Source organism: Acomys minous, assembly GCF_964271855.1.
Source record: "Acomys minous genome assembly, chromosome: 17".
In the NCBI taxonomy this organism is placed as follows: Eukaryota; Metazoa; Chordata; class Mammalia; order Rodentia; family Muridae; genus Acomys; species Acomys minous.
In genome coordinates this window covers 47253816-47265090 of record NC_140500.1, presented here as the reverse complement: position 1 = coordinate 47265090, position 11275 = coordinate 47253816, and the positions used below count along the sequence as shown (strand labels likewise).

Sequence of the window (11275 nt, the reverse complement as noted above, 5' to 3'; positions counted from 1 at the left end):
GGTGACTGGCCAGCAGACACAGCAGTCTGTGTAATCTTACATGTAACCTATAGGCCAAGTCTAACCGCATAGTAATTCAGCATGTATAATAGTCTCCAAAACTAACAATTGCCTTTAAATAACAAGGAATAGTTTCTTCAACTGGAGTAAAAATCCAGCCACGAGTATTTGTAAAGTCCCGTTCAGCTAAATGACACTTATTAGATGGTGGTGAAGCTTCAGGCACCGACTGCAAACACACCTCAGGGACAAGCACGGCCACAGAAAAGCCTGGTGCTAAAGCTAGCCCATGCCCATGACAGTTTTGATGCAGAACAGTCTGTGATATTTTAAAGTTTCTCAGAGAAAACTAAGTACTGTTTTCTGTATTTTATCATGGCTCCTCGTTGTCTTGGTTTTGATAAGAACTAGGTGTGTGAATTTGAGTCCATTGGCTAGATCTGGGTAGGGGTTTGAAGTTTACTGCATGTATTGTCCTTGGCTGGAGCCATAGTTTGAGCAGGACCCCTGGGCCCAAATCTGCCTATCATAATGTTCTACTTGTAGTATCCACTGGATTCTAAATGCTCCTCTTGTAAATGGTACATACTGGAGACAAAATAAAGTAGTGACCTAAATTAGTCATATCCCCAAAGTTAAATTTAAAGTAACCCAATTTCATATTTAGGTTTGAAAGGACACTTGCAAGCTTGTACCGTGAACACAAAAGCTTAAGGCACAAAATAATCACAAGATCTTATCTGCCATCAACAGGGTGATATTTTACTTATTCATATGATAATAACTATTCTGGTAGTCAACCCAATCAGTCACATCCAAGCCAAAGTGTAACCAATAAATACGTAGCACCCATTTCCATTTCTTCTGCAAGAATAAAATCAAATAATTGATATCACTATAGACAATATAATGGGATTGATTTCTCCTTGTAACTGAAAAGATAGGGACAGTTGGTGAAGCAAGTGTATTTTTAACATTTCTTAATATATACAGTCAATCCCACATTACAGATGCATGTACATGAATAACATTGCATTTCAAAGCTGTGCCAGTTTCTCTTTGTTTATTATGTTTCTGCATGGCAGCATCTATGAAATGATTGAAACACAAGGAAAGATGACTGGGAGTTTACTTAACGTTTAAAGAAGTAAGAAAGCTGACAAATGAGCATAGAAAGAACCACGTTAGGCTAGCCTCATCTGTAGGGTAAATACTAGCATTTAAAGACTTTCTAGGAGGTAACAAAAATATTTCCGTAGAACAGGCATAAAGTGGATTTAAGAAATCACCCTTACTCTAAACAGAGACTGCCCTCTATTTTAAGTGATTTTCCTATCTGATTATCCCCAAGTCATAAAAATCCCAACAAGTTTACGTTTCTTTGTGAATGTGTGGGGATAAAGCTCTGGTGTTAATATGCTTCCCTTAGAATGCAGGTGACAGTGTGGGCACCAGGGTTAAAAACGCTTCTGCTGCGCCTCTGCTAATGCAGGAATAGAACTAAGACAGTAAACATATTAAATTATCAAAAGTAAAAAATACAAATGTGCACATAGTACCCCCCCCCATGAGTCCTTCCATTCTCCAAGGCTCATAAAATTAATTTCCTGACAATTACCAGGATATTTCCAGATAATTTGAGTTCTTTAACCTAGAATACACGGTATGTGAGCCAAATCTTCTGTCCTTTAGCCTCCCTTCATGCCTTCCATATGATTACTAAAGGACACATTTTATTGAAAGAGGATCAGCCGGGCTCCCTTTGTACTTCTTGTCCATGCTCCTCGGGAAAGGGAGACAGCGGAGCCAGGTTCCCCAGGGTGTCACCCCACTCTGACACCTCTGCTGTCCCCTTCAGCATCCCTTGTGCTGTGCTCCTTTTAAGATCCAGGTAACATGTCGGTTGAGTGGCCACCTGTCGTTTGTCATTCAGGGTGATAAGATCACAAAGCAGAGAGAGTAGGGACAGCCAGGTAAATGCCAGTTTCCACAATGCACATATTGCAGCTATGAATGTCTGAGCGAGTTCCGAGGTGAGTTCTCTCCAGGCTGGTACTCCACACCGCACAGCTCTGTGTCCTGATTCCCTTCAGGGTCAAAATGCTTCTGTGTCTGCTACCGCGTCACCTAAAACAAATGAAACTAAGTGAGCGTTTGACCTTATATCGTCAAAGGGAACCCTTCCTGCCAGAGAGCTAGAGTCCTGTCCTGTCCAGATCATTAGTGTCTGGTTTATCAGTTGGAACCTGTGCTTGTAACCAACCTCACAAAAACAACCCTTCGCATTCAACTCGGCTTCTCATTTTTCACTTTTGGCATGCAAAGAAAACATGTACGCAAGCTTCTAAGATGGGGAATTATGTGTCCTTGCTTTTCATTTCTGAGGTTATAAAAAAAATTCCATGAGATTAGGTACACCCACTGCCCATGAATTTATGCGTGTTAATTAAGCATGCTTTGGTAATGGCACTGAATAGTCTTTCGAATGAATGCTGATTAAAATCACTGCATGTCAAAATCAAATTTTAACCTTTGTTACACTTTTTAATGCAGTTAACCTGTTTTTGAAAAGCAAAAATTGTTCGGCAGAAATGATCGGTTTAATGGAAGCATATAATCATTAGGAAAGCTTTTGTGTTTCTCATTTTTAAACACATGGGCTCATTATTCAAGACCTGAGAAAACTTTGCGAGCAATGGAGTCAGCACACCAGCTGAGGGGGTGAGCAGCACAATGCTTTGACACATTTATACTGTGCAAATATTTTCAGAATAAGTTGTATTATTTGATAACACAGCCATCATGCCTGAACCTAACAGACCTTTTATTCTAAAGCAGGAAGTGGAAGGCTTTCTCTGCAAAGAATTAAGTGTAGGACAGACTTTGAGCTGTGTGTACTGGGCAGTGCCTATCTTCAAATATCGCTCACACTTACAGCCATAGACTACAGGTAGACTCACAGGCATTGATTAGTTCCAGCAAGTATTGATGGACACTGAATAGGGATTTCACATAATTCTCAAGTGTTAGGAAATAGTCTTTTTAAAAAAAATTTTCCAACTATTTAAGAACAGAGGAGCTTTTTATTGGTTGGTTTGTTTTTTATTTTGTTTTTGAAGACATGGTTTCTCTGTGTAACCCTGCCTGGCTTCAAATCCCCTATTATAGACCAAGTTGGCCTTAAACTTAAGAGTGCAGCCCATCTGAAGGAAGAACTTACCACGCAAGAAGGCATCAGGCCACTGTAAGCACTCTGGCCTTTCTTTGATGAGATAAGAAAAAAGCATGGCCAGACCATTAACTTACAGGGGTCGCTTTGATCCAAGCAATGAGAGGAGAAATACCAGAAATTAATACAAAGGATGAGGATGTGATTAGAAAACTCGAGACGCAATCCCAAGGTCTTTGGCACTAACTAATGGATGGTGGATTCGGTCCTGATTGGAGGTGAAATTAAAGGTCCCTGTCTTCTTTAGTTATGAAAAAAATGTCATTGTCCAATGCCTATCACTTGGGAAATGATGGGTTTAAAGCCATACACCACCATGAAATCCATTCTTAATGCACATGTAATATAAAAACAAGCATAAGGCTGGTGCTGGGTCACAGTTTCTTGGCTCTATTTGGCACTTTTAGATGCCTCCTAGCTTTTCTTTGCAAGCTAAAGCATGTGCAGGCAAATATCTACCTATACCTAGAAGGTAATTTTCAGAAGCTTCCAACTTGAACTGGCTCTATTAGTCCAGGCATTTTCTGATTTGTTTTCTCTTTAAACTCATTATTATATGTACTACATTCAGAATTTTTATTTCTAATTTCAAATTCCAGTGGATGTGAAGTCACCAACATGAGAATTAGCTTCATTTACCAGCTACCATACCTTGAACATCCAAAGCCTTGATTGTAGGGGTCAAGGAACATAAGACTTCAGAGTGAGGGAGACACCTCCCTCACTCTTCAGGTAGTCTGTGAGAAGGTATCTTAGGGATGACCAAAAGCAACTTGGACAGGGTTTCCCTTCAGCTTACACTTCCTGGTAACAGTTTCTTTTCTGATATTTCCCAAAACTGTCAGGAAAAGAGCCAGGAAAAGGCGGATGGAACCAAAAATAAAAAACCAGTTTTCTTCTAAGTATATCAAGAGTGAAGGCACCAGACTCAAGACTATGTCGCCCTGAGCAGTCTTCCAGCATGTACTATAATGTACATGTATAGTTTTAATTGTAGCAGTGAATGGGGTGATCTGATACATATAGCAATAATCAACCAAGGAGGGTTAATGTTTCCATCTCCTTACGTATTTTAAAGGTTTTCATGGGTATGTATATATTATAGTTATTAACTTAGTATTTTTATGGGACTCCTGACAGTGGAACTCCTGACAGTGAGGATGAGTAAGTCTCTGACTCTTGTGCCTGCTCTTGGAATTCTTGCCCTCCTGTTTGATTTCCATGGCCAACTTCAATAGGATAGTTTTTGCTTCGTCTTATTTAATTTTGTCATGTTCTGTTTTTATCTCTTAAAAGCCTAATGAGATACAAAGAAAATGACCTGGGGGAGGGGGCTGGGGGGACTCTGAGGAACTGAAGGAGGGGAAACCATAATCAGTATATATTATATGAAAAAGGAATATTTTCAATGAGGGGAAATGAAAACTATAAAGGTTGTTAACATAGACAGAATTTCAATGAATGTGTGCTACAATCGTGCTCTATGCCTTTATCATTCCTTGAGGTTGGACGCTTTCCAGCAATTCTCTTGTGTTTTGAGGTCTAATAGCATGATTTTTATAAAATTCGATGTGCCGGAGTGTGTGTATTTATGCTTAGGATGTCAGTGTCTTCTGGGTTAATTTTCCCTCTTTTAGAATGTAGTATCCTCCCTTATCTCTTCTGATAAGTTAGTTTTAGTTTCTAGGCTGGTTTGTCTGATATTTGAGTAGCAATTCCTACTTGCTTTCTAGCCCCATTTCCTTGGAATACTTTTTTTTTACCTTGCCATTTAACCCCAAAATATTATTCATCCTTGAAGCAAAACAACATTTTTCGAAGTCTGTGTTCCAAGTCCAGCCCTAGAGTTAATATGCCAAATAGCATAGAGATGGTTACTAAAACTGAGGTTATAACAAGTCCCTTGATGAATATTCTACAGTCATGAACCTATGAAATAATTCTGACAATGACCCTTAGTGACATCTAAGAAACAGAGGAAAAGCCCAACTGAGAAGCCATTTGAGGAAACTGTTAACTAGGACTAGGGCATGTAGACACTAAGAGGAAAGAGGCTTCTAAGGCCAACACTATTGTTTCTGTTATTTTATAAATTTCTGCATTTTTCAGATGATTAATATTTTATTATTACTCCTGATCTTACCAACGTCAGTTTTGTAGGTGATCACTGTAAAGACTGAAGTCTCTTGAGGTTTAAACAAATATGCATGAGGCACGTCCCTTCCTGGCTCCTCCCTCTTTACATTTCCCATGACACCTTAGAGGTTTTTAGGCATGCAACAGAAAATGAATGGATAAAATGAAGCAAGAACCAGAGGCGTGAGTGAAGGCCTGCCACTCAGCACCAAGGAGGCTCCAGACAAGAGCATTTATCTCACAAAAAAGTTTAAAGTAGAGATAAGATACTTAGCTCAGTTGCCTTAGCCCAAGCATGTGTGGGTCCCTCAATTCAGTGCCCACTTCTGTGGGGTGGAGGGTAATAACAAAGTGGATTTCGAGAGTCGAGTCCCAGAAAGCACCTGAGAAAAAGTGTGACTCTCTAGAACAGCATCTCAGCCTAGATGCTGGTGGCTGTGGGGACTACCCCAGCCTTTGTAGGATGCTTCTCTCTACCTTCTCTGTTGACTCACAGATCCCTGTAGCATCTCCATCTCAACATATGACAAAGCAAAAAAGGTTGTCCAGTGTCCACAAAGGGCAGGAAAACACAAGCCTGTTCCTTTAAAGCAGTTCTTCTCCTTATTCAGTTTCACAGTAAGAAGCTTAAATTACCATAGACTTTCTCAAGAGCAACGTTGTTTTCGTCTACTGACAAAGTATTAAATGCCCTGCCATGTCCTTGCATGGATGCGACAAAGTCACTGGGTCCTTGTGAGAAACCTCAGCACTGACAGTCCGAAACAGGGACGCAACCAATCAAAAGCTCTGAAGAGTGTTGGAAAAAGGAGACGTGAGGCATGAGAACGGCAAGACTTAACTTTGCCACAGGAAGTAGTTCCTGTTGGTGCCTTCCCTAGAGAAGCCAGAAACTACAAGGAAAGAAGGAAGAGGATGTCAATCCTTTCTATCTGGGGCTGATGACTAAGGAAGGCCTCTTCCCCTCTCTTACTTGCAGCTCTGAGACAGAGCCCATTAGTATCCCAAACGGACGGCTCTTTCTTTACTTGCATTTACATGGGAAATAAAATCCTAGCGTGGGTGGCTTACTACCCAAGACTTAACATTCTGAGCTCTGGTTTCCCATGCTGCTGTGCACAGACTTTTCAAGGAAAATGGGAAGTATTTTGTTGTGTAGTTAACATCTCCTCCAGCGAGGCCACTGCTTTGCCTTTACAGGATGGCTGTCCCTCCAGTGGTATAAGGTCAGTACCATTTCAAGCAAAAGATACAGCTTCTAGAAGGCTAGGCTCAGCATGGGTGGCAGTCTGGGCTCCCCTAATGAACTTCTGTGTGCATACGAGCCATAACAGACATAAAATGTTTTATGCAGTTCAAGTCACGCTGACTTGGATTAATAAAGGAAACAAAGTTTTATACCTTCCAGATTATTCTCAAATGGCATATCATTGGGGGGAAAAAAAGGCAGCCCAAGTATTACGGTGGCTTGGGGAACTGTATTATGTTTCTACATCTTTCCGGGAGATAAATGAAATGTCACTACCATCGAGAATTTAGCTAGAGCAAACTCATATTCCCAGCACACAAAGGCAAAACGCCCCTAAAGGTTTGCTTCCTGCTAGTGCTCTCACTAAATGCACATAAAGAGAGAGAGAGCCACTCTGCCACGTGAACTACTTACACACTCTTTTTCCAGAATTCACTTGGCTTCCATTCAATCTTGTTTTACATTTATATCTAAAAAATCAATACAAATTTAATCTTCCAAAATGTTATTTCTTCGTCTACAAGAAATACAATGGAAGTTTATTTTAATCACTGATAGATGGAAGATTATTTTTTTTAACCTTATAGGAGACTTCAATATTTTTTATTTAGAAGGTACTTATGGGACCGGCTAGAAAGAGTGGGAAGCAGGAAGCAGAATTTGCTTAGCAAGTACAATGGCTCTAGCTGGCTGGAAGCTTATTGGGAGTGGCCTATTGGGATCAGTGGGCTAGTAGGAGAATTAACACCATGGATTATCTCTAGCCTGTAGATAAAATGAGACTTGTAACTTGGTGTCTTCAGAGGATTGTCTCCAGGGGTCTCCCATGGATACCAAAAAATCTGTAAATGCTAAATATTTACCTGGAATGATATACCATGTGCACGTAGCATAAAGCATCTCTAGATTGCCTATAACAACTGCATCAGACATGACTTTTATATGTATGAGGTTTTTGTTTACATGTACGTCTGAGCACCACAAGAGTGTGGTGTCCATGGAGGCCACAAGAGGCACTGGATCTTTGGAAATGGATTGACACCTGGTTGCAAGCTACCTTGTGGGTACTGGGAATTGAGCCCAAGTCCTCTACAAAAGCAGCCAGTGCTTTTAACTGCTAAGCCATCGCTCCAGCCAGAAATGGTTTTTATACTGTATTATTTAGGGAATGAGGACAAAAAACAACAACAACAAAATGCCTGTGCACGTTCAGTTGAGACACGCTAACCTTTTAATATTTCAGTCTGTGATGGGTAGAATTAAATGGATGCTGTCATCAGAACATCACTAGTAAGGACAAAGTACATTCTACTGGAAAATGAATTTGAACAAACGTTATTGCAGCCTGTCTGAAGTCAGCCTTCAGCAACCTCAGAAAGACTTCTGTCATTCCCTGGTGTCCGAGAAATAGCTGTATCTGGGCCTCCAAAGATAAGCAAACTCAGGCAAGTCCTTGACTTCACAGGTCCCATGCCAGATGAAAGCCATGGGTAGGGAGCAAAGGGATAGTGCTACCCATGTAAAAAAGTAAGCTTGCCAGACACACTCAGAGACACCAAAGACAGAGGCAACCAAGGATGGCTAGAAAGGAAGGGAAAGAAGCCTACCATATGAGAGGGAAGAGATGCCTCAAAAAGAGCAGGGACCAACAGAAGGCCAGGCGCGTTGGAGCAGAAGAATGGCTATCTTGCTGCGTTGTCACCACCAACCAAGGTGGTGACTGAAGCGGCCCAGGCTTTCGGATGCCCTGGTTTAGAGGGCTGACATCTCACAAGCACTGCAACAGCCACTGTATGGAGTCTATACGGGAAGGATGCCGTTACTCATCCGGGTGGGATGGTGGATGAGATGGGGGCGACCATAGAAGGATTTGGTAACAAAATTTTCTAGGATCCAAGTAATGGAGGAGACGCAAGGAGACAACGAAGTTTGCTTTCTCAATGAAGAACTGAATAGCTCGCATTTTTGTCAGGTGCAAAGGAATTCAGAATGGGAACCACTCGGGAGAAGCTAAGAGAGACAAGTATGGATGTCTCCGAACTCTTTGGCAGCACGTTTTCCTACCTAAGTCAATCATCTGGATGTGGACTCTTGCCATGTGGCCCTGATACGCTGCTCTGTTCACTCCAAAGCCTTCACTTTAAAATAGGCTCTCAAAGGAGCAAAAGTGAATTTAGGGACCCTGCCTAAAATCACCCACCAAATCACTGCCAGAGACACTGGCAAATGCATTTTCCTGGAAGGCTAAAGCCACAGTGTAGCACAGCCCCTTTATCACCATAAAAAAAAAACAAAAACAAAAAACCACTGTTGGTGAGATCAGGTCACGGCAGGGACCCCAAGTGAACAGCTACTGTGCCTGTGAACTACAGTTGCCTTCTGCCCATACTTGCCTTCGTGGTTTTGACTTTATTGCCACTGCTACAGGACCAGCCGGAAGCGTCTGGAAGCACCTTACAGTCCTCTCCTTCCAAGCAAGGATCCATGTGGCACCACCACTTCTCAATCACAATGGAGGCTAGAAAAACAAAAAGTTACATGGTGTTTGTGACAAGCTATGAGGGTGGCAAATCTGAATAGAGATTAGTGCATCGACCCAGGCATGGCTGACTGGAATGCTTGCATAAGTGCATTTAAAGAATCCAGGTGTTCCTCCACATGCTCTGGAAAACGCATCGTTGGAATTGGCTTCCAGGCTGTCATAGAGGCGGCCTGTGGACGATGCTCAGAAGGAGGGCTAAGGCATGTGCTTTACGGGGCTCTGGCCCTGATTTGAATTTCAATGTGTTACTTTCTCCATTGTTTTAAAGACCTTGGGGCTCTTTATCTAATTTCTCTAACTCTCAGTTTCTCCAAAGAGACAGAGATTAAAAAAAACACTTGCCAAGAGATGCAAAGGGATATAATGAATTCAGGAGAAACTTTGGACCAGACTTGTGTCCCAGGAAATGCCAGCAACTGTGATGGCCATCCTCTTTGGCTACAGCCTCCAGTGGCCGGTTTTGATACTGTGATTACACTGAAAGTTAAACCTTCCTCTTTGTATGGTGATCATCTCTGTAGGCCATTGCAGTGGACAGGTTAATGGTAAGCCATAATTCGTCATATGGTGAAACTAAAGATGACAGGACCCAGCCTTGCCTCACAGCCCACGAGTGATTATACTGGAATTTTTAGAACTCATGATACCTCATCCCTCATCATCCATGAACACACAGGAGTCTACCAATAAAATTGTGTTGTTCATAAAGCAAAAAGTAGCATAATAGATCTCTGGAACTGAACACAGACAGAAGGAAGGGACTCTCCATCACTGGAATAGTTAGCTCTGCAGGTTCACAGGATAGCTGAACTGCAGGGACAAATTCAGCCAGTGAGTGGGTACAGAACTGAGGTGCGGTTGGGGTGGCAGTGGGACAAGGGAGACTGGTCTTGTTTTCTGGTTGAAACAGCAATACTTACATAGAAAACATGCCCAAGTAGATGTTGTAATTCCCCCCTCCTACCAAGCCATCCAGCTCTGAAAACCACAATTCTTCTCTGGACTACCAGGAACTCTACTTTTTGAGATCACGGGGTTCTTTAACCCTTTGGTTCATGCATGTTTCCACAGATACCAAGATCTCTTTGTGTAAAAAAAAAAAAAAAAAGACTGATCTAATATGAATAGAGCCCACATCTTCTTTCTCTCCCCATCAATGAAGTTACTGGCTTGTTGCTAGTTCCCAGTTATTTCAGTGAAATGAGTGGTGCAGATGCCTTATAGATACTGATCTCAAGGATGGAGATGTGCCTCACAGCATATGCCTGCCCCGTGCAAGACTCAGGGCTACACCCGCAGCACCACACACGAAGGACCAATTTTATGTCCTGTGGATTATGCCTAGGAGGATTACAGCATACAGAAATTATTTTCTGAGGAACATCTATATTGCTTTCTATGATGTCTGTACCAATTTGTTTTTCTGTCAACACTATGTGAGAGTTCCCCTTTTCTCTACCGCCCCACCCTCCCTTGTGTTTTTGGTAAGTCATTCTATTAGGCAGGCATGGCGTATTACAGTGATAAAGAACACTGCTTCAGATGCCTGTTTGATATCTCTGTCTTATCTGAGCAAAGCAGCTATTTAGGACTTTTATTTTTAAAGGGGTTTTGGTATAGGGATATCAAGTGCTTCAAGCCTCTAAGTGTTGTATGTAGAACCCCTTACGGGAATACGGCTTGTGGGGATAGAGAGATGGCTCAGCAGTTAAGAGCACATGGTTTTTCAGAGGACTGCTATTCAGTTCCCATTACCCATGAAGGGCAGCTCACAACCATCTGCAACTCCAGTTGCAAAAGATTGATGCCTGCTTCTAGCCTACACACACACACACACACACACACACACACACACACAGTGGGGGGTGTCTCTACAAAGAGAAATGTGGTCTGCAAATAACATTGAACATTTTCTTCAGTGTTTCCTTTGCAGAGCTTTGGGTGTGATGGGCATGCGCTAGTTTGGATTTGTTTTTGTTGCCTGTGTTTTTGGTGTCATAAGTAAAAGTCCATCACCAGTGTCAAGGTTGGTTTTGGGGATTTTTGTTTTTTGTTTTGTTGTGTTTTTTTTTCAGGACTTGTTTCTCAGTTTTGTAGTGTGTGTCATGGTAGTCTGTGG

At 41.8% G+C, this 11275-nt stretch overlaps 1 protein-coding gene across 3 annotated transcripts in view; it reads right to left on the bottom strand.

Moving 5' to 3' along the window:
• Positions 1-722: 722 nt before the first annotated feature.
• TAFA4 (TAFA chemokine like family member 4) overlaps positions 723-11275 on the bottom strand; it is a 179947-nt gene continuing 169394 nt past the window's right edge. For all 3 annotated transcript variants that reach the window (XM_084764924.1, XM_084764926.1, XM_084764925.1), the window contains exons 5-6: positions 9008-9132; positions 723-2127 (exon numbers count right to left, since the gene is read on the bottom strand). In XM_084764924.1, coding sequence (XP_084621050.1) covers positions 2116-2127; positions 9008-9132 — 137 coding nt within the window. In that variant the 3' untranslated portion in view covers positions 723-2115. The remainder of the gene's footprint in view (positions 2128-9007; positions 9133-11275) is intronic.